The sequence below is a fragment of the Pseudocercospora fijiensis genome (assembly GCF_000340215.1).
Source record: "Pseudocercospora fijiensis CIRAD86 unplaced genomic scaffold MYCFIscaffold_18, whole genome shotgun sequence".
Lineage (NCBI taxonomy): Eukaryota > Fungi > Ascomycota > Dothideomycetes > Mycosphaerellales > Mycosphaerellaceae > Pseudocercospora > Pseudocercospora fijiensis.
The window spans coordinates 726519-750483 of record NW_006921549.1 but is presented as its reverse complement, the minus strand read 5'-3'; the positions used below and the strand labels follow the sequence as shown (position 1 = coordinate 750483).

General features: G+C 42.4%; 3 protein-coding genes across 3 annotated transcripts; 1 reads left to right on the top strand and 2 right to left on the bottom strand.

The window, feature by feature from the left end:
* Positions 1-15930: 15930 nt before the first annotated feature.
* MYCFIDRAFT_180506 (uncharacterized protein) lies at positions 15931-17107 on the top strand (the record flags this gene model as incomplete). Its single annotated transcript, XM_007934266.1, has 10 exons — positions 15931-15940; positions 15974-16010; positions 16071-16213; positions 16251-16279; positions 16308-16483; positions 16512-16529; positions 16555-16722; positions 16751-16809; positions 16850-16970; positions 16999-17107. 10 exons carry the CDS (start codon positions 15931-15933, stop codon positions 17105-17107), a joined length of 870 nt encoding a protein of 289 aa, XP_007932457.1.
* A 26-nt stretch (positions 17108-17133) lies between these two features.
* Positions 17134-18503, bottom strand: MYCFIDRAFT_180505 (uncharacterized protein; the record flags this gene model as incomplete). Its single annotated transcript, XM_007934265.1, has 13 exons — positions 17134-17188; positions 17220-17235; positions 17272-17324; positions 17368-17443; positions 17477-17487; positions 17528-17534; positions 17572-17913; positions 17964-18027; positions 18061-18123; positions 18145-18207; positions 18237-18282; positions 18326-18395; positions 18422-18503. The coding sequence occupies 13 exons, from the start codon at positions 18501-18503 to the stop codon at positions 17134-17136; spliced, it is 948 nt and encodes a 315-aa protein (XP_007932456.1).
* A 3889-nt stretch (positions 18504-22392) lies between these two features.
* On the bottom strand, positions 22393-23705 carry MYCFIDRAFT_180504 (uncharacterized protein; the record flags this gene model as incomplete). Its single annotated transcript, XM_007934264.1, is given in 8 exon segments — positions 22393-22505; positions 22533-22628; positions 22648-22740; positions 22775-22828; positions 22862-22903; positions 22931-23169; positions 23202-23633; positions 23662-23705. The coding sequence occupies 8 exon segments, from the start codon at positions 23703-23705 to the stop codon at positions 22393-22395; spliced, it is 1113 nt and encodes a 370-aa protein (XP_007932455.1).
* Positions 23706-23965: the final 260 nt, after the last annotated feature.

Below are 23965 nucleotides of genomic sequence, written 5' to 3'. Positions count from 1 at the left end.
GTTTTAAAAATAAAGTAAAGTAAGGTGCGATTTAAAATAAGGTAAAGTAGGATACGATTTAATTATAGACAATAATACTATAACGTAGCGTGCTGCAGTAAAGATACCTATTATTGTATATAGTCCTACTTAGTTAACTGCCTATAAGGGTGCTCGTTAGGAGTTGCGTAGGCTAGCCCTACGAGAGGGCCGAGCTTATAGTTCTCCTACTATTAACTATAGCGCGCTTAGGGATAGCGCTATCGGTGCCTACTACTATAGCGCTTACTAACGTGCCGCCTGCTAACGTAACGCTTACTATCGTAACGCTTATTATAGATAGAGGCGGTCGTACTCCTAGATAAGTTCCGCTAAGTCGCGGAGGTTATCGATATCGTACTAAACGTTATATGCGTAACTATAGCTATGCTACTTAACTAGGTACTATATTTTGCCTTTTAAGATCCTACGTCCGAGGAGCTTTTCGACCTCGTAATATAGCGCTTTTAGGTATAGATAGTCGTTATCGAAGGGTGCTTTATCTACTAGGCCCGGCTCTAGTATCTCTCGGTCGTATAGGTTACGGCCCTTAGGGTATAGTTCTAGCTACGAAACTAAGATTATAGGATAGATACGTATTACTAGGGGGAGATCGAGCTCGTACGCGAGGTTGCTAACTAGGCGTAGTACCTTAAATAGTCTAGTACGCTATACGGAGAGCTTACGATTAGGGTTCCCTAGTAGGCGGTATCCCTTATATAATTTAAGTAGTACCTTTTAGCCTATCTTAAAGGAAATAGGGCGATACTTACGGTCGTATCGGTCCTTTATTATCGCTACCGCCTACGTAAGAGAGTCTACTACCTAGTCGCGTGCCTCCTATCTTAATACTAAGTAGTCCTTAGTAGGGAGCTCGGTAAGGGGGTTTAGCGCGTCTAGGTTCGTCTTAAATCCTTAAATTAGAATATTAGGTACCTCTCTAGTCGAGGCATTCCTAGCGTTATTAAGCTCGGCCTAGATATACGATAGCGCGTCCGTCTAATTAGCGTCCGGATAATTAGAGGTAAAGAATCGAAGCGCGATCTCTACGGTCTAATTAGTTCGCTTAGATTAGCCGTCCGACTAGGGATAGTACGCTATCGTTGCGAAGAACCTTGTACCTAACTTCTTAAAGGCCGCCTTTATAAATTCGCTAAGCTAAATAGGGTCCCGGTCGCCGATTATAATAGCTAGAAGGTTGCGTTCTATTTCGATATATCCTTAGATCTAATCGCTACCGTACTACTACGCCGTCTACGTTAATTTACACTTACGTAGTATAACGCGCTTAGAGTACTTATACGTCTTAGTAAGGAAACCGTCGTAGCCGTCTTTATTAAGTAGTAGGCCGTAAACCTAGTCTATAGTAATAGCGTACTATAGAATAGGCTAGTATTTAATCGGTTGCAATTTACCGTATAGAGGATAGCGTAGCGTCTAGTTTAGGATATACTCGGAGTAATAAGCGATATACTTAGAGACCTCGCGCCTAAGCCGGCGTATATAGAAGCTAGCGTATAGACGAGCGTATATACGGTAGTAACCTACGTAGTAATAATAATCGTAGGCTATTTAGAAAACTTCTTTATATAGGGAACGGGGAATGTATAGCCTCTCCCTACTATTAGTATCGTCCTTAAAATAGATAAAGTCGTTATATAAGAAAAAGCAGAGTCCTAATAGGCTTAACTCGGCCTCGCCCGTAATGTCTACCTCTTTATAATTAGGGTTAGCGTCCTTATCTAGAGTCCTCTTAGCGGTATCTCGTAGGCGGCGTTCTTCTACGGCGTTTAGCTAAGCTAAGATTGCGGACTAATAGGGGTCTTTAGTATATCCCGCCTTTAGGTCGTCCTTAAATTCGGTAGCGAGTTCTATAAGTATAGAGTAGAAGACTATAGGCTCGTCGGATATATACGTTCTACCGGAGTACTCGTCGACTATTATAGTATAAAAACAAATTATACCCTCGCTTTCGTACGGATATATATAGTATACGTCGATTATATTATTCGTAGGGGCGGGATCGTCGTATACTAGGGGATCTAGTATATCGTATACCTAATCTGCCGCTCGGTCGAGGTCCGCTACGAGTCTGCTTAAGGCGTCCGGTATTCTATAGAGGCGTTCTAGGCGGTAGTATATCTTAAGCTTAGGATACTAAGAGAGGTACTAACCGGCCTATACTAGATAGAGGTTAAGCTTATCTATAGATATAGTCGTCGCTAGGCTCGCTACCGTAGTAATGCCTAGGGCCGCAATATAGTCGGAAAACATATATACTAGCTTACGTACCGCCTATAGGATTATCTGTACCTTGCGTACTATCTAGACTAGTCCGCTAACCTTAAGCTCGGTAGCTAGGTACCGCTTTTCTACGTCTATAAGGGCTTTACTAAGGTATATAATAACTTGTACCTAATCTGCCGGGAAGCGTACGGCCTTGCTATTCTCGATAGTCGGCTTTAGATCTCTCTTAACGTAGTATACTACTACTACGAATCCCCCTATATAGGTATCTAGGTCGATATATATAGGGCGATTAGGGTCCGCGTAATAGGAGAACTTAATATTGCGGTACATTTGTCTTAGGATATCGAAGGCTTTGTGTTCTATCTCTAGCGATTTATCCGAGTCGAAAGCTAGGGTCCTTATAGCGTAGCGTTTTCGCTTATTGCCCTTATTAGCTAGGCTAAAGCGTAAGAGCTCTTTCTTACGGTTCTCGAATAGTATTATAATCGTAGAGTAGTACGGAATATGCTAGCGTTGCTAGCTAGTTAGTCCTAAGTAAAATTTAATATCCTTTAGGGTCGTAGGGAATTTTAAGTCTAGGATAGCCTAGACCTTTTCCTTATAAGTAGTGTATCCTAGTCCCGACACTCGTTAGCCTAAAAGCTTCGTAGATAGATATACGAGGAATGACTTATACGGTACGATACTTATATTCTTACCTACTAAGCACTTAAAAACGGCGTCTAGATACTATAGGTACTCTTCGAAGGTACGGGAATAGATAACTATATCGTCGATATAAGCCCGATAATAGGACTTATAGCGCTTAAGGATCTTATTAAGCTAGCGCTAGATATATTATACGCTATTAGAGAAACCTATAATAGCTACGTGCATTTGTTCCTAGCCGCGGTAGCTATTTATAGCGAACTTGCTACGGTCCTTTTCGGCTACTACCTATTAATAGAAAAACGCGACAGCGTCTACTATTATAATATAGGTAGAGCCGCGTAGCGCCTTAATAATGTCCTCTTATCTAGGGAGCGGATAAGAATCCTTAACCGTAATCTTATTTAGGCCCCTAATATCTACGACTATACGTCCTTTACGGACTAGCTTACTATCTATATAAGAAGGGTATGTTAGTAGGTAGATAGGGTAGTAGTAGGTATAGGTAGTATTCGATAAGGAGCTAGGAGGAGAGGGAGGAAGGCAGGCAAGTTAGCCTATTGCTAAGCGCTAAGCCCTGCCTAAGGCACTAAGACCCTAGCTTTACTTAGCCTAGTTACATGCTAATTACGTATAGCCTCTTTAGCCCTAATACACGCTTCCCTTCTAAAGGCCGCGCCCTCGTAGCCGGTCTTTATTCTAGTCTCAACCTCTATTACTACTAACTTAGCAGGTCTAATAAGCCGCTTAGTCCGCGCTAAATTAAACGTATAACTACCGATTATATAACTATGTTAAACCTCACCTTCTAATACAATATCTAACTCTAACTACGCTATCCTTATATATAATAAAGTAATATATAACTATAAGAATTAAGGACTATCGACTAATTACAATACGAGCGTACCTTCTCTACTATAATAGGTAGGTATACGGGGTATTATAGTACTACCCTCGTTCTAAGTAATGTCGTACCGAGTTCTTTACGTCTACTCTAAAAGACCTAGCTATGTCCGCTTCCGAGGGTTGTCCGCTTCCGAGGGTTTATTCTTGTTATTATAAGGGCTATTATTATTCGTAGTTTCGCTAGCTCTAATTAGTTAGGTTTAGTAGCCTTCAATTGTCAATCTTATCTTATCTTTTTAGAAAAAACATAGCTCGTCTAGTTTCTATAAGTAAAGGCTATTATAAGTATAGTAGTAGAGGTTCGCCTCGCTTAAAGGGTTAGATAGATCGAGGAGTAACCTATTATCTATAAGATCGACCCCGGCTAGCTTAGCTCTATAGTTTTGCCCTTAGTTAGTTAGTCTATTAGTCTACTTAATCTTTTAAGCGGCTTAAAGTTTTAACTTAGCCTTAAAGTTTTAATTAAAGTTTTAATTAAGGGTGCCTTAGGCTCGTAGTGTAGGTAAGGTTGTATCTGTAGGCGTAGTAATAATAGCAAGTAATATTAATAATAGCGGCACTAGTCGTCTTAGCGCTAACTTTACCTTCTTCTAATTTCCTTCTTTAACTAACAACAACTCGGTAATACCGTTACTAATATAGCTATATCCTTCCTTTTTTAAATAGTAGTATACTCCGTAATACTGTTACTAATATAGCCGCGCCGGCCGCGCCGTTATAAGCGCGACGCCGTCCTCGACGATCGCCTAGGCCTCGAGGCCTCGATAGAATAAAGGAATAAGAGGGAGACCTATAGGGCTCGGTAGTAGAGAGGTAGGTATCTTTTAGAAGAGTAGGTAATTGATCGACGCGTTATAGCGCGCTTATTAATACTCGGTGCGCGTTTACTATAGTAGTATAGTCTTATTATCCTTATTGCTAACAATTGCTTATCTCTAATTAGTTAGCTAATAGCACCCTAGAGGTAGCATTATTCCTAGGCGACATTATAGGCCCTTAGCCTTCTTCTTGTTCTTTATACTAGTCTAATACTTATCTAACAACTTAGCTATATCCTTAAAGGAATCTTTAGCCTCCTACGAGTCCTATTTAGGTAAATAGCCTTGCTATCTTAGGAGGTACTCCTTCTTGCCCTACCTAGTCCGATACTTTAGGATACGTTCTATAGACTATAGCTCTTTACTATTAGCTAAGACTTCTTCTAACTTAGTAGGCGCTTTATCGCCTTCGCGCTAGTAGTATAGTTTAAGGAGGGAGATATAGAAGGTATTATAGATAGTATAATAAGGTAGGAGCTATAACTAGTAGGCCTAGCTATTGCCCTTCGGTTCTCGGATACGAAATAGGCTAATGTATCTTAGTACGAGCTTAGGCCTTGTTTTACTATTAGGTAATAGGTGTTTGCAAATGCGGAGGTTCTTAGTGCTTAGTATAACTATATCGCCTTGTTTAAAGGTTATTAGCGTATAGTGCTTATCGTAGTAGGTCTTTTAGTACTCTTAAGCCTTTGTTAACTTCTCGGCTATCTTAGTATAGATTTCTCGCATCTTCTAAACCCTCTTAATAGCCGCTAGTGTTTCGGGTACTTAACGCGCTTCCCTTTCCTTACGCTCGGCCTCGAGCGATAGTAGGTCTTGTAGTATAGCAGCATTCTAGCCTATTATAGCTATATATAGTAATACCTTAGTCGATAAGTAGACACTATTATTATACACGAATTCAGCTAGTTATAGGAGGTTAACCTAGTCGTTAGGGTTCTCGTTAATGTAACTGCGTAGGTACTACTATAGGGTAGCATTCTGCCTCTCTATTTGACCGTTAGTCTATAGATAGAAGGCTATTAATAGCCGATGCTTTAGTCTTAGCTACAAGCAAATCTCGCTCTAATAGTAAGATATTAGTATCGATCTACGATCGGACACGATCCTCTTAGGGGTTCCCTAATAGGTATAGAAGATGTTAGTCTATAGCGCCTCTACTATATTAATAGTAGTCTAATCCTTGCGCGCCGGGATATATCGAGCGCCTTTAGTAAATCGATCTACTATAATAAGGATAGTATTATACATATCCTTACTACCCCTACGCTTAGTAGGAGGAAGGCCTATAATAAAGTCTATTATAAGCTTAGCAAACGGCTTCCTAGGAACAGGAAGTAAAGACAACTCGCTAAATAGTAAGTGCTTTAGTGCTTTAACTCGCTAGCATACTATATAGGTCTATATATACTCCTTTATATGCCGTTTACTATTTAGCTAGTAGTATATACGCGATAGTAACTCGTGCGACCTCTCTATACTATAGTAACTAGCGAGTTCACTATTATAGTGCCTCTTTAAAAGCTCTTATCTAATCGATTGTTTAGCGGGGACATAGTATCTGCCCTTAAACTTTAAGTAACCTTTATCGTCGATCGACTAATTATTATTACTCTTACTAGATCGAGTCGTTCGCCTACTTACAAGCTTATTAATACGTTCGATAGCAAAGGCGTCCCTCTACTAAGCCCGTAATAGCTTATCTATAAACGATTAACTATCCCTATTTATAAGGTTATTTAATAGTACCCTCGCTATTAAACGAGGTACGTATTATATATATCTAATAATACTAGTAGCCGGAACTACTGCAACCTCTTCTATAGTACTATCGCTATATAGGCTATTACTATAGATAGCAATGTCTTTAAGCGAGTTATTATAGCTCGAGCGATCTACGTCCTTTCTAATATATACTAGGAGAACGACAACTCCGCTATAGTATTTGTTGCCGCCGCGGAGTCCGGAAGTCCGCTTATCCTACGCTTACTTATTAATAATACGGGCTATAGCAATCTTATACTATAGGGTTAGAAACAAAGAATTAATGTATTAGGTCTCGCTATCGTAATTAGGTCGCCTCGATAGGCTATTAGTAGGGTTGCTTACGCCTAGCCGATATAATATATTAAAATTAAACCCGGCGAGGTAGACGGCCTATCTAGCCTATCGACCTATAACCCTAGTAACCTTAGTAATGCTACGGAGGTTGTTATAGTCTATATAGACCTAAATAGTGTACTATGCACTATCGAGATAGTGCCTCTAATGCTTAAAGGCCTCGATAATAGCTAGGAGCTCTTGCTCGTAGGTCTTATAGCGACGCTCTATATCGATTATCTTTCGTAAAAAGAAGGCAATCGGGTACTAGTAATTGTCCTTATCTAATTACTATAATATAATAGCCGATATAGCGAACTATAAAGCGTTAGTCTTAATACGGATCTGCTTACTTAGTATAAAATAGTGCAATAAGGGGACTTTAGTAAATCGCTTCTTTAGACCGTTCAAAGCGGCTTGTGTCTTGTTAGTCTATTTGAATTCTCTAGACGGGTTAGCCTTAGTTTTAGTAAGCTTAGTTAGGGACATTATATACCGTAAATAGCCCTTAATAAAGCGGCGGTAGAAATTAGCGAAGCCGAGGAACGATTAAAGCTCCTTAATAGACGTAGGAATAGGCTATTTAGTAATTGTTTTAATCCGATTAGGATTAGCCTTAATACCCTCGGTTAATACGAGGAAGCTAAGGAAGGATACCTCTTTAGTAGTAAAGGTATATTTAGAAGGTTTATAATATAGTCTATAGGCTCGTAGGCGGTTAAGGACCTTGCGCACTACGGCCTAGTATTCTGCAATATTAGGTAAATGTATATAAACTAGGATGTTATCTACGTAAACTATATAGAGATAGTCTAATAGGCCCGAAAGGGCCCGATTAATATAGGACTAGAATATTATAGGGGCGTTAGCTAGCCTAAATAGTATAACTAAGTACTCGAAATAGCTATAACGAGTACGAAAGGCTGTCTTCTATTTATCGCCCTTACGGATATAGATGCGGTAATAGGCGTCCTTAATGTCTAATATAGTATAGTAGTAGGCACTAGAAAGGCGATCGAGGGTCTTATTAATAAGCGGAAGTAGATAGCGGTCCTTAATAGTAATAGCATTAACTCTACGGTAATTAACGTATAACCGTAGGCTACTATCCTTCTTTAGAACAAATAGGATTAGTACGCTAGTAGGGCTATTACTATACCGTATCCGGCTATTAGCTAGGTTTTCTTCTAGGTACTTACGCAATATAGCAAGCTCGCGCTTACTAAGGTTGTAGAGTAGTCTAAAAGGAACCTCTTTGCTCTCTATAATGTTAATCTTATAATCCGTCTCCTTAAATATAGGCAATGTCGATGCTAGGTAATATTTAAATATATTAATATAGGTCTCTCGGATAGGCTCTAGTATACGAGCAAGCTAATTAGGATTATTAGGGGCTATAGGTTTATCGTTATTACCGCCGAGCAAATCGGTAGCGTTAGCCGCTAAGAGGTACTTTCGGTATTTAGCGGAAGTACGGTTAATTCGGGCCTAGTCCTTAGGTTTGTCGCATTAGCCTAGTAGATAGCTAGTGCTATTATAATTAAAGCACTTTAATCCGGTTAGTAGACTACCGTAGCTATTATTGTTAGTTAAGCGGTTAGCGTTGTAAGGATACGAGCCCCTTCTACGGCCCCTATCGCGGCCTCCTCTATATAGTCGCCGGCTACGGCCCCTTCTACGGTCGTTGTTACTATTCCTACTATTAGCATTGTTGTCTTAGTAGGAACCTTAGTTTCCTCTGCGGCTACTACGATTGCCGCGGTTAGTACTAGCTAGCCGGATCCTCGATTCTAGTCGTTATTAAAGCTAGACAGCTCGTTCGGCTGTTTCTACTTCGACTATAAATTAAATACGTATTAGATTAGCTTGTTCGAACACGCGGCGACGGTCTAATTCGAGGATAAGTTCCTACCTAAGTTTTAGGCGTATCTCGGAGATCTATATAGAATTAGTCTTAGGCGGAAGGTCGTCTTTAAGGGTTTTTAAGTAGGCCTCGAATAAACGAGCCGATTAATTAGTCTTTTATTTAGCTCGAAGATACAGGTCCTAAGTATATTATTGCCTTAGTATAGGGTTACTAAGGATGTCTAGTATAATAGTTTTGTAGGTCTACTACTAAATAGTAGTCTAGTTATTAAGGGAGTCGAAATAGTTATCCTATATACGCTTTAGGTCGCTATTAATATACTATATAGCATAGACAACTAATAAATAGTCGTCTAGAAGAGCCCTCGGTACATTTCGTTAGTTAAGCTTACAATTACGTATATAGTTATTATATTGCTTGCGACTAGAGCTATTAAACATAGTACAGTCCTTAAGTTTAGCATCCTTCTTTTAGATAGGTAGTAAAGAAGGTCCTGCTATAGGTTTAGTAGTAGTCGTTAGAGCTTCCTAAAGGCGACGGAGCTTAAGGAGGTTATCCTTTAGCTATTGTTCTTAACGTAGGGTAGTAAGCCTGTTTTAGGTAGCTTCTTAAAGTCTCCCTAATAGTTAAGGCCTAAAGGCTAGTTAGCTATATCGTCGATTAACAATGTTGTTAAGAATGTCGCTAATAGGCAATTCCGGGTTATTACCTAGAATTATAAGTTCTTCTTTAGTAGGTCCTATAGTAGGCTCTTCGGTAGGAGGCACTTTAGTAGGTGCTTTAGTAGGCACTTTAGTAGGCACTATGCTACTAGCGTTGTTATTGCTAGCGCTACTAGCGGTAGCACGGTTATTGTTACTTCGTAATAAGCCTGCTATTATAATAGGGGGTAACGCTAATAATATATTATTAGCCCCTAAGATACGGATGTAGCGGAATTAGTAGATGTTAGTCTAGTACGATTAACTTAGTATAATAGGCCGTATAGAAGGCCTTGCTTAATAATTAGTACGGTTGTTTCGATAGGATAGTATATATAGGTCCCGTTCTTCGGGCGTAATATAGTTAGATTAACGATTTTCGTAGCTATACCGCTAAAAGCTTAAAATAAGGACTATCTAGCTGCTACCCTTAAAGGGTAGATTAAATACTATATAAGAAGGGTATATTAGTAGGTAGATAGGGTAGTAGTAGGTATAGGTAGTATTCGATAAGGAGCTAGGAGAAAAGGGAGGAAGGTAGGCAAGTTAGCCTATTACTAAGCGCTAAGCCCTACCTAAGGTACTAAGACCCTAGCTTTACTTAGCCTAGTTACATACTAATTACGTATAGCCTCTTTAGCCCTAACAATCTACTATTGTTGTTTTCTAGACTACGAAGACTAGGAACCTAAATTAAGTAGGCTTAGTAGTAAAGGATATCTTTCCTTATATATATAGCGGGTCGAACGTCTTATTTACGACTTCTTTATTAGGGGCGTAGAGTAGGTATGCTACTATAGGAACTTTATCGTTCTTATAGCCTAGCTTTAGCGTAACTTCTAAGTAGTTAGACTTAGGAATGTCTACCGTAGTACCCTTGTCCTTCTATAGGTCCTCGTACTTCTTTACTACGGCCTCGATAAGTTATACCTACTCTTCGGTACCGTAGGCCGTTACGCTATTAAAAAGCTAGGTCTCCTTTATAGGGTTTAGTAGGTCCGGTAGCGGAAGGCCGGCTACGCCGTAATCCTTAGGCGCGATATAGTAGTAGCCGTAGTAGTTATACTCGCGTATATATCCTATCTTTATATATTATAGCAAAGTCTGTAGCTAATCCGTATCGTTACGGACCTATACGAAATTTACTATAGCGTCCGTAACTACGGCGTAGATAGTTAGGGCTTTGTTCTTAAGTTCCTAGTTCTACGGGTAGAACGCTACGTCTTAGTCCGAAGAGAGGTACGTTCTAAACTAGATAGGCACTAAAGTTATAGCCTATAGTACTAGAACGACGTTCTTATCGCCCGAGTATACTACCGTACAGAACTTAACCTAATCTTTATAGCCTACTAGTAGGGGAATCTTCGCCTTTTTATAGGAATTAATCGTTGCGGTACGGTATAGTATATTAATCTTAATACCCTTCGGGCCGATAATGTCTATTACTATAAGAAACTTAGCGCTAAGCTCCTTAACGATATATACCTTATAACGTATATAGGCGATAACCTTAGAGCCCTTAACGATTCCTAGTACCTAAAAATCGAGATCTACGTACTTACTAATGTCCGTTAATCCTACGCCTTTAACCTTTAGTAAGGCTACTAGACGCTTATACTCGATATCTAGGCGCGTCTAGCGTAGGAAGGCCTCGTCGACAAGAGATATAGCAGCGCCTATATCTAAGCAAACTACGTATTCTATACTGTCCTTCTATAGGCGTACGACTGTACGTAGATAATAATAGCCTCGAAACGCGTATCCTCCTTTAACCTTTAGTAGTATAGCGGACTCGATAAGCCTAGCGTCCTCCTCTATACTATCTTTCTTAGGCGTTAGCTCTATAGCGTACTTAGTGCGCCTATAGTCTTATAAGAGATTGTTGCTATCGAACTTCGCGCTATAATTTACGTATAAGAACTTTAAAGGCTATATCGTAGCGAAGGGTTCTATCGCCGGAAGGAGGTACTTACTAATATATAGGGAAAAGAGTAATAGTAGTAGAACCTCGCTATAGTATACTAATATAGAGTTCTATAAAGAGGCGTTATTATCTATATCGTCTAATCTATAGTAGATATCTACCTAGTCGTTAAAATATACCGGTACGGAGTATAGGCTTACTAGCCTCGCTAAGTAGCGTAAGCTTAATCGTAGGCGTAAGTATAAACGTAGCTCTAGGATAGATATAGGCTCTTCGACTAGAGGCTCCGATATCTACTTATTAGCGTAATAGTTACGCGGGGCGTTATTGCCTTAGCGGCTGCGTTCTTACTAACCCTAGGTATTACGTACGTCGTTTCGCGTATCCTTATTTTACTATTACCTACGATTAGTATTTCGATTGCCGTTACGTACCCCGTAGCCTTAATTATTATTACGTAGCTCCCTATTACGGTTAGAAGCGTACTCTTTTAGGCGTCCCTCTCCCGCTAGGGCTTACCTATCGTTTCCTTAATCTCGGCGCTAATACTAGTTTTAATTAGTATAGCTACTATTTCTAGGGCGCTTATTGCTATAGCCTCCGGCGTAACCGCGACCTAAATTATCGCGATATCCGCGTACTACTACGGCGTACCGATCGTCGAACCTACTACCGTAACCGCGATCTAAAGTGTCGCAATACGCGCCCGAAGACTCGGCGTACCGGTCGCTATTACGAGCGTTTCGGTATTATAACTTACTATTATATCTATTATAGCCTCGTACTATACTGTAGCTATCGGACTATATATATCTACGGTACTATGCTTTATACTTGTCTTTAACGGCTCGTATAAAAGTGTAAATCATATCGCTTAGTAAAGGCTTATCGAGCTTATTCTATAGGCGGGGCTCGAATCGTAACTATACCTAGTAGAGAAGAGCGTACGGTCTATTAGGGTCTATCTCGAGACCTACCTCGCGTACGTAGCGGATATAGTTTATAATAAACTACTAGGGTGCTCTACGGTTACGTATATTCTATACTATATAAGATTCGGCGTATAGCTTATCCTAGGCCTCGATAATAGATCTACTAAACTTGTCCCTTAGTGCCTTATACTAACGCTTAATGCCTTCTCCTCCGCGAATAGTATTACGATTATTACTCGTAAGCTCGTAAATAAACTATTGCTATATAGCCCTATATAGGTACTTAGTAAGCTAGGTACGTATAGTACGAGCGTAATTAACTACGGCGTAATTATAAGCGGCGTCTAGAAAGAGGTATACCGAAGTAAAGGTAACCTTATTACCGTACGTATAGATATCCTAGCTATTAGAGTCTACGTATAGTGCGTCTAGATAGAAGTACCCGATATCTATAGGGTTAAATCTCTCTAGGCGCTAGGAACGCTATAGACTATAATAGGGCGAGCGGGTAAAGCGGAAATTGTCTATATAGTAAGGGTTAAAACTATAACCTCGTAGGCTAAAGTTCCTACTATAGGTACTAGAGTCGCTAGGGCTTAGGCTTAGAGGCCCTCCGCTAGCTGCACCGCCTTAGCTATAGCGGCGTTGTCTAGCCTCGGCGTTGCGTTATACGTTACGCCGTAACTAATAAGGCTAGGCTTCGACTAGGTTAGGTAGTAGGGCTAATAGAACCTACTCCTACGGGACCTATTTATATAAACCTGCCCGCGCGAGGCGTTTAGCTCGTCTAGTATCTAGCCTATCTTATACTAAGCTCGAAGGGATACTTTAGCGTAACTAGTCGATCTCGTCCCGGATTTTATCCCTAAGTTACTAGGTTTAGATAACTTATTAATTTAATAGTTGTCTAAATAGCTAGCGTATCTTATTGCGTAAAACGGCTAGGTTAGCGGCATTTAGGATTTCGCCGTTAGCGTCTTTAGCGGCCGCGTTAGCGCTAGTAGCGTTCTAGTTCTCGCGTACCGGGACTTCGCGTAGTACGCCCTCTCGTAGGTATTAAGGCTACGGGTTGTTATAGGCTAGCTACTTGCTATTACGCTAGTTTTAGGAGGATAGTCCTACGCTAGCGTTACGTACTCGCTAGCGGTCCGCGACTAGGCGTCTAGCCTCTATACCTAAGAAAGCGTCGACTAATCTATTATAGCGCTACTAGCGAGGAGATAGGTTACGCTCTATACTAGGCTCTATATATACTAAGTCTATATGCTAGATATCTAGGTCTATATCTTAAGATATATCGACTATATTCTTAGCCGATATAGGAGGGAGTAGGCGCTCTTACTCTTATCGTTAGGGTCCTCGCTACTAAGTACCTTATCGCTAAAGCTTAGGAGCTAGTAGAGAGGACTCTAGACTACTTAGGGCCGGGAGCTCCTACTATTTAGGCTTAGGGCTCTCTCGCTCCGGAGCTTGCTACTTAGGACTCTACTACTCTATATCCTAGTACTCGGGCTTAGGACTGTATTACTTAGGACCTTGCTATTTAGAGCTCTACTACTTAGGGCCGACTAAAACCGGTAAGGACAAATTAGGACTGCTTATAGGTAATAGCTCTAAGGTACTAAGTTCTCGTAGACCTAGGGGAAAAACAATTAGTAAGGACCTATAGCGTACGTATATAATATATCGCGTACTAGCTACTAAAATCGTCCGACGGCGACGTAGCTATAGACTAGTATCCGGACTTACGGGCACTACTATATCTAGAGAGGGTAGTGCTAGTTCCGGAGTAGGAGCCGCTAAGTCGTTAGGTCCTATTATATCTAAAACTATAAGTTCGTTATAGAGAGTAAGTAGCGTCTTCGCTACTACCGTAACTAAAGAGCGGTTAACTACCTAATCCTAAGGGAAACCGAGGGTAGTACCGCCTCTAGTATCCGAGAGTTTTCGTAGTATATATTCTTCTAAGGGCTAATAGTACGTAGTAATTTTCGTAACGACTACTATAAGCGGGTCTCTTTACTTCTAGTATACTAACTTAGCGTAACCGGCGTTAGCTAAGAACTCCTTAAAGCAAAAAGCGATATTTAACGAGTAGGCGTCTAAATCGGGGCGTACGGAAGCTAGCGTATTTGTAGAATAAGCGTAGGCTCGGTAATCTTATAAAAATATAGGATAAGTATAGAGTTAAGGAACTAGACTAGAGTCGGGAAACTGTTAGGGTACTTATAGGCTCTTGCCTTAACCGGTGCCCGCTTCGGTAGGTACTAGTATAGAGTAAACAAACCTAGATAAGGAAGGCGGGCCGCCTAGTCTAGCGATTAGAGGGCTATAGAGCGCCGTCGATTAGAGGGCTATCGGTATATAGCTATATATATACAGAAGATAATATATAGAATTTAGAGGACTATTGTAATCGTCTCGGTATCGAGCGTAGGTAGTTATTATAGTTAGGTAGGTAGGTCGGTACCGCTAGTACGGGACCTCGCGGTCGCGTTTTTTTAGTTTTTTTAAGGTACCCGTTCGTCTAGTACTTAGGTACTATTCGAACGGATCTAGATCTAACTAAAGCGAAGCTACTAATTATCGCGCAAGGGACGAATTAGTAGACGTGCTATAGTATAGTATTAAGGTAAGTATCTATAGTTCTATAGAAAGTATATACTAGGCTTAGCTAGCGTACCGTCCCTACTATAACATTCCTACTACGAAGCGCTCTTCTAAGACAAATAAGAAGCATCTCTACGCCTAGTTTAAAAGCGAGGACGGGTTTCCTTCTACTAAATATAAGATACTAACTTCGGTTAAGAAGTAGCTCTATACCTAGTCTAAGAGCGACGACGGGTTTCTTTCTACTAAATATAAGATATTAATATTAGTTATAAAGTAGCTTATAGCTACCGCTATACTATCGACCTCTAACTATAACTATCCTACTTAGAAGTAGACAAAGTCGATCTCTATTAGTAAGCTAATATCGGTCTAGTCCGATAGTAAGGAGAATATTAACGCTTCGAAGCTAAAGAAGTTCTTATTAGAATCTATTATATAGGAGTAGGTCGACGGCTTCTTAGAGAAGATTTCGAAGTAAGACGATAGCTTATTAAAGAAGCCTCTAAAGTAGGTTAATAGCCTATTAAAGTAGCCTATTAAGTATATCGACGACTCGCTAACGAAGCTTCCGAAGTATATCTCGTTTAACGAGGGCTCTAGTTAGCTTCCTACTAATTCTAATACTAGCTATACTAACTATAGCGCTACCGATACCTAGTCTTTCTCTACTATAACTATCGTCGATAACGTAGTAGGAAGCATTCTAGATAAGCTTCGTAGCTAGATTAATTTTATAAAAGTCTACGGTATACTACTAGCGGAGATTACCGATATCGTCCTATAGAAGATAGCGGCCGAAGAAGGTAGCTCTACGCCTATACCTCGCCCTAATACTATAGTAGAGAATAGCGTTTCTAGTTACCTATATAGTCTTGTCTAAGTTCTTCGGAGCTATAGGATAACGCCGAGAGAGATTGCTACTATCTTAATAAGAAAGATATTAGATAAGTAAAACGTAGCTTCCTCTAATACGACCTCTACTAGTATTAATCTTCTTATACTTTAATGCTTGCTTCGGCGAACAAGCTTTGCGATATAACTAGTATTAAGGATCGCAACTCGCTATACGATATACCTTAAGTACTATGCGACAATGTTAGAAGAAACAGAAAAAAAAGAGGACACGTTTAATAGCTTACAGAAAGCGAAAATGGCATTCCGTAACGACTAGGATATCTTTGCGATACAACTAGTATCAAGGATCGCACCTAGCTGTGCGATATCCCTTGGGTGCTATGCGAAAACGTTAGAAGAAATGAAAAAAAAGAGGACACGTTTGATGGCTTACAGAGAGGGAAAGTGGCATTCCGTAACGACTGGGATATCTGTGCCATTTCATGGTCTCATAGATGCAGAATCGCAGTTCACCTACCAAGCAGATTCAGTCAGTATCATGCATTATCTCGCCTTATCTCCTCTGTTTTCGCAGGTCGGTTGACATTATTACACCTGCGGGAAAGGTGTTGTCAGACGGCAATTCGCTGTTTTCAGCCACCACCGTTAGCCGGTCAAGGCTGAACAATCGAGGCACTCACCATCACGTCCATGTTCGCGCTTCAAATTCTTCCATTCACTTCGTCAATGACACCTGGTGCTTGCTGTATGGAACGCTGTAGTGACGCTACATCATTGACTACTTTTGCTCCTGGCGCCGCGTATGAAGATCAAGCCCTTCTCAGATCTCCGGCATCGACCAGCAACGAGTGTCAATCCGGCAATGCCAATCCCTAGGAACACACACCACCTCAAGTCATCGAATGCATACAATATCGAGCCATCTTGGCCCTCAGTCTCGTCAAGGCAGTCACCTGCCTCACGTTGGAGGCTCGCCATCGCCACCGAAGCTGGCATCGTTATGGCCTAAGTTGCGCATGCCTTCGTTGGTGTTGAGACATCCGCAGTCCCGTCTGGAGCTGCGAGTCCTCAACCTGCACGACCAGGAGTTGGTACCTCGCACATTTGCTTGTCAGTTGCTATCCCTTCTGTAGCGATTCCAAGGCCTTTCCCGTTGTTCCTTCGAGCTTCAGCAGTAGCATAAATTACTGCTGCCGTCGAATTCGGACATGCAGGAGGAGACATACAGAAGGAGAAGCCAAGAGCAGATACCAGTCGTATTCGGACATGCAGGAGAGGTCAAGAGCAGATACCGGTCGTATTCGGACATGCAGGAGGAGACATGCAGAAGGAGTAGTCAAGAGCAGATACATGCGCTGTTGAGCCATCACGGCCACGCCCACCAGCGTGCAGGCCAGCACATCTTTTCCCGTAGGCGTCCGCTGACAGCGAAAGTAGAAGCGCTCGCACCAGGAGATATCTGCGCAAGTTGATCCACACGAGGAAGAAAATGCCGACATCATTGCTCGTGTGCAGGCGTTCTTGGAGCGGCAAGATCGCGGAGGTCTTCATAGCTATGCATCCGCATCAAGCGCCACAGTTCACTAGATAACGATCAAGACTCACAAGACATGCCTCTGCTTCCTCCTCCAGACACTTGGAAATGTTCTCCGCTGCTGCCACGCCATATGCGACACGTCCATTCGCAACCTAGCTCTCAGAAGTGCAGAAGACAACACGGATACGTGCTTACCAAATGTCCGCTAGGCGGGATGTATCATAGTGGCAGCCCATTTCGCTTGATTCCTCCGACGGCCGGAAACCATATCCTGGTTTAAACAACACGAAGCTTTTACAAAAACGATCGGCTTTGCTTTGCCAAAGATGTTTTCTTTTTTTCCTCCTACGCTAACGCCAACGCTTGACAAGGTCCGGGAATGAAGAAGAGATTATACACGAAGCTTCTTGAACTCCCCAAGCGCTTGCTGAAGAAGTTCCTCAAGTGGTGGTCTGTCGTTGTTGCTTCCTTCGACTGGTAGCCTGGTGCTTCTCTCAACTGCTGGGATGTTGCTTCTCTCAACTAGTGGCCTGGTGCTTCTTCTAACTGGCGGACAGTCGTTCTTGATTTTCTGCTGCTTCTTCTCCCTGTCTTCATCTTCCATTTCCGTCTTGATGGGTTTTGGGTGTGGTCCCTCTTCCTGTCCGGCAGAGCGCCGCGTCTTGTTGGAAGGCGAGTGGCCACTGAGCATCGATGATGGGGGAGACTTGGCGATATGATCCTCGACTGCGCGAGTTACTGCTTTCTTTTGTAAGCAATTGGGTGGGTAGGCAGACTAGACTAAGACTTACAGGCTGCTAGACGTCTTTCCTGATGAGAGGAGAAGCGTCTAGGCATATCAGCGTCGTCGCCCTCCTTTTAGCCGGCCGGAGGAGTATCCGATTCCACCGACGCCTTGTCGTAAGGAGGGGGAGAAGAGTTGGATAACGATGACCGCGATGAAGAAGCATGCTTAGGGCCAGCCTGCTACACATCCTCTGTCTGCTTTCGAGGAGCTTTGCCCTGAGCCGGATTCAGATCATCCGGATCCCAAAACTTCAGTTTCTCCCGGTCGTACTCCCTACGATGAAGCTCCCTCGCCTATTTGTCGGCATTCTTGAATGCTGCAGCCTGCAGAGCCGACATTCGCTATTCGAGGTCTTCCGGTACAAACGGGACGTTGTGAGGGTAGACAGCGAAAACAGCTTGCTCTAAGACGTCCTTGTCCGCGGTAGCGAGACCCACTATAGGTATGTTTTGCCTGCTGCACTAGTCCGCAATGCGGCACTTCTACTAGTTCCAGAAATATAGTAAAGGCTTGTTGCTCTCGCGAATGTTACGATAATTATCATCGTAGCTAGTTAGTCCCCTATTCTAGGAGACGAAGATATATAAGCATAAAGAAAGCATTTAGTCTAGATAGAGGAAGTTAGTACTTACCTTTTTAATATCGACGTAGCCTGCAGCTTATGCAAGCGTAAGCGCTTGTTCTCGGTCTATAGTCCCGGCTATAGTAGATAGTAATATAAAATCTTAGATCTTAGGGTAGAGGGAGAAGGAGAATAAGAAGCTAAGGGGATAGAAGCAGCTAGGTAAGATAGAATGTAACGGAACTCTTAAGAGACCGGTATTCCGCAAGGTAGTAAGTACTATAGCGGCGTAGCCGAAGGTAGTAAGGTAGTTAATTCGTATACGTAGGTATCCGGTCCTAGGTTAATAGGCAACCTAGTCGCGCTATAGGTATAGCACTACTCCTATCGGTAGCGTCTAGCGATAGTTTTACGTAGAAGTAGCCGATATAGGAATTGTATACTAAGATTATAGTAAATTAGGACAGGCAGGACGATAAGCAGTATAGAACTTAGCAATATACTATTAGTCTTCTATAAGTCTATTAGGGATTCTAGTATTTCGTTTCGTAGTGTAACTATTCTTAGTGCTTCTTTAAATACTACCTACCTCTCTATATCTTAGAGATATATGCTATTATTTCCTATCGTCCTCTTTATAAAGCTTTATATTATAGCAATTTCGGGCTAAGACAGATACGGCATCGCTATGTCTCGGCGCGATAGTGTTAATAACGATGTTAATAATAATACCTATTCGCGACGAGCATCCTTACGCCTTCTCTCTTCTATATATAAATCTTTATTTATATAGCGCTTTCTCCTCCTCGGGTATAGCATCTAGCGTAGAGTAGTATCGAGAGTAGTACGAAGCATAGCGCGATACGTAGTAGAGTTATCGCCGTTACTACTAATCTCGCTATACTCCCGCTCGTCCTACTCCTCCTTAGCTTCTATATTATCTATCTCGTTACTCTTATTACTCTAGAGACTCTTATTACTCTAATTACTCTAATTACTCTAAAGACTCTCGTTACTTAAGCTCTACTCTACCCTCTCTAGCTACTTCTTTACCTTCCTCGAAGCCTTCGCCTTAGTAGGCTAATTAACGGATTCGCGCGTCTTCTTCTTCTTCTTCTTCTTCTTCTTCGACGCCGATAATTTGTCGCTACCGGTATAGACCTTACTATTCTTTATAACTAGAGACTCGAGAGCACCGACGATATCTATAGCTGCCTTTCTCTTTGCTATACTACGATTCCTGTCCTTAGCGCCGTTTTTAAGCGCTACGTTAACGCGGGTAGAGAGGTAGGGATCGGTATTAACGAGTTTTATAGTAGTAGGATCTAGAGTAAGTCGGGCGGAAAAGATAGTCTCGGAGGTAATGCTAAAGTAGGCTAGAGTATAGCGGAGGCCCTAAAGAAGGGCATTAAGTCGAGAAAGGGTGTCTATAGTAATAATAAGGGTAGTAGTCTACTAAGGAAGTATATATAGACAGAGTACTAGCACTTAGTTATACTTCTAAGTTATATTAGTCGGAGCGCCGATATAGGTAGCGGAGGTGCGACTAGCGAGTAGTAGGCGGTAGGCGGTAGGCGATAGGCGATAGGCGATAGGCGATAGGCAATAGAGACATTCTCTGTCCTTCCTTACGCTCGACGTCGACGTATATATTATGCTATAGTGCACTATAGCTAGGCAAAGCAAAGTAAACGTTAAGGTAAAGGAGATAGAGATAGACGCCGCCGGACCTATTCGCGAAAGCTATATATAGTAGCGGGATAGGCGCGAGTATACCTAGAGCCGTACCGTCTCGAGGCCGACAATAGCGACACTACTAGCTAACAATGCGAATGCTTATATAGTATACGTCGAGGAGATCCGCTACGACATCTACGATACCGCGTAGAGCTAGTATTACGTTTAGCTTAAAACGTAGAAGGTACGCGTCCGCTACGATAGTCTGCTAGTATATATATAATAGTATACGGCTTTCGAGGTTAGTTTCGTATACGCTATAGCATAGTATAATCTTCTACTAATTACTATTCCCGCGATAGCGCGCGCTAAGATCTACGCCTGCCGAAGAAGCTAACCGAACTAACGCTAATAGAACTACCGTCGCCTAGGAGTCGTAGTATAGCGAGTTAACTCTCGACCTCTGCCCGCTCCTCGACGGCTCCGGCGCGCCTATTAACTCTATGCCCGTATCTCTGCCTCTGCCGCATCCTTTTATAGCTACGCCTACTACTAGCAATGTCGCGCCGTTATTCGCTTCGAATCCCGCACCTATATATTAACTAGTGCCGCTAATGCTAACTGCTACTACTACTACTACTACTACTACTACTACTACTGCTACTTATCCTCGTTATCGTAAGCTAGCTAATTAATCTACTAAGCCTACAATTATTGTTAAGGAAGTCTCGTCCGATTAGGAGTCTATATCTTCTTCGTATTATTACTCCCCCGATAAATAGTCTAACTAAGATACCCTCTTCGTCTCCTAACGCAAAGCGACTGCCGCTACTCCTACTCGCTACCCGTATAATCTATCGTCTAGCTATCGTTATTAAGTCTCGTCTAAACGTAAGTCCTCCGAGAAGCGAACCCGCGATACTCCTACTATCGACGTTAACGCGCTTAACTAGCGTATCGCTTTGCTTAAGCGATAGCTGTCGGAAAAGACTAGGTATAATAGATATAATTAACGTATAGATAGCGGTCGCGAGAAGAGGCGTAAAAGGGGTAGGGCGAGTAAAAGGCAGAGGAAGACGACGGCTTCGTAGGTATCTAAAAGTAAGTAAAGGATAAGGGAAGGCTAGTAGGGGAAAGTAAAAGAAAGGCGCATTATCTATTTAAGCCTTACCGTAGGCAGATAGTCGTATATAATACGTCTACGACTACGACCTTACTTCTATTCTTTTCCTCTACCGAATGTTATTAGACTTCTATACCCTATACTATATCGCCGGCCTTGCTATAATTAGTAATAACGAACTTAATCTCCTCTACGAAACGGTAATCGAAACAAACGCCTAGCTCGGCGCTACTCTTACGTATACTCTAGGTTAGAAATCCTCGATCTTAATTTTAGATAAGCTTAAAGCGAGACCTCGTAAGCGAGGAAGTATAAATAAGGGAAATTTTGCTAAGCGTATTAAGGATATAAGTATAGCGAATAGATTAGAGAAGGAGGAATAATACGTAATTAGCCTACTACGATACGCCGTAAAGCCGCCGTTCTCTAGCTATACTCTTAACTTAGGATCGGGGTCGGGATAGCTTTAAGTTAGCGGACGGTAGGCTTAGTACCGATATAGAAACGCGTATAATGCCCTACCCTACCGAGATCTAGAGAACGGCGACTAAGACTAGCTGCCGCTATATTACCCTTTACGCCCTCTCTTAATTAAATTGTTTGTTTGCTAGAGATCTAGAGCCGGAGCGGTTAGTTCGCGTTTAAGCTAGTCCTTCCTATCCTTACCTTCTTCGCCTAACCTAACCTACCCTTCCTCCTTCTCGTACCTTCCCTTTTCTATATATCCTTTTTCTTTTCCTCCCGATACGTCGATTCGGCTACTATCGCTTACTAACATGCCGCGCGTACCTAAGGCGAAGTCTACGCGAGGGTACGGGTATAGCGGCTACGACTCGGACGATAACTCCTTCTCCTCCTCTAGCTCCGATATGAATGACTTTATTACCGCGTTCGCAGGTCGCACTATTGCTAAGCTTAAAGCCGGTACTACGTCTTCTAGCATATCCTTCTATGCCTCGTCGTTTCCTGTTCGTCTAATCCTCATCTCTAGGAAAACCAATTCATTACTCTAAGGACCTCAAGAAGACTATTATTACCTACGGCATTATATACGCCTACTGCGCAAAAGCACTACCATCTCTTCCAGTCTTTCTGGACCTTTTCCTCGAAAAACTCGCTGGCAAGAATCTTCCTAAAAGCAAAACCGTTACCAAAGCCTGCATCCAATCCGTCGCCACCGAAATCTCAACCTTGCTATCCGCCAGCGGGACCGGAGGTTTGATCAAAGACGACCCAGTCCGCGTGGCCACAGCCCTGATCAAAGTCGTCGACGAGGCCAGGCTGGAAATGAACATGTTCAGGAATGGCTTCCTCGAAGATCTGCACGCCGAATCCGGGAGGAAGATGAAAGCCGTGGTTGTCGCAGAGGATGCTTTACCAGTACGTTCCCACCCTCCTTCTTCTCTTCCGCCTTTTGCGCTTGAAAATGACCATCGATGCTATCCATCTAGACTTCTCCTCCATCCCTCGCCCGTCTCGTTATCTCCCATCTCATCCAAACCGGCTACTTCAACCGTGCAAACAACAACGCTACACCCACCCTCTTCGGCCGCCAACAACCCATACTCCCAGCTCCCGCACGCTACAGCAACAGCACAACCACCATCACCAACGCCGACGCCCAGGCCCTCGCCACCAAGAAGAAATCCGATCGCGCACAAGCCCTCGCCTACAAGAATTTCGCCAAATTCGTTTGTGTCGCGACGAAAGATGAGGGTGCGATGGAACAGGACCTGCTCGATATGAGCTGGAAGTGGAATGGTGGCAAGATTCATTTCGATGAGGCCAAGGACTATGTTGCGTGGCAGCAGTGGCTTATGGAGGGGCGCATTGATGGAAAGTTCAATGCTTTGGCGTTGCCGGAGGATGAGGATCAGGACGTAGAGGGTGGGGATGGGGATGGAGAGTAGGAGGGTGCATAATTGATTGATCGTTGTTCTTCGTCGTTGGGTGTGAAGAATGGCATGGCATGGCATGGCATGGCATGGATGAGTTGGTGTCTACCGTATGATTGAGATCTCGCTGTTGTATCATACATACTATAAGATGCAGACATAAGTAGTCTGTTTTGAGGTCTGAGAAAAGGGTTGGTTTTCTTTACGATTTGCTTGCCTTCTCCTATGCTTCTCTGGGATTTCTCTTTAATTTTCTTCTTCTTCTTCTTCTTCTTCTTGTAAGAAACTAGGGTATGGCGCCAAGGTAGTTGCTGTCGCCGCTTTGTGTGTATCGTAAAGTAAGGAATGGAAGGTAGTTGTTGTGCGTAGGCTTGCTCTGCAACAGCCGCTGCCTTCTTCTTAGGCTGTATCCCGTCGCTTGTAAGCTCGTATGTGAATTCCCTACGTCTTGCTTCTCGGCAGGTCTGAATATACAAAATGGGTGATCATAACTCATTCCATTCTCTTAAGTAGCAGCTGCTGAGATTTCTGAGACATGATGTTTGATTCGGCGTTGCTAAAGCGGAGAGAGAGGAGTTGCAAAATAGGGAATTATAACTACGATTTCATTCTCTTAAGCAGCAGCAGCAGTAGCAGCTGTTGAGATTTCTGAGAAATGAGACTTGATTCAGCGTTGCAAAAGCGAGATCGGAGTTGCGTATAGTATGGCAGAATTCTAATCTTAACAGTCCCTCGTGCCTTTCTACCCG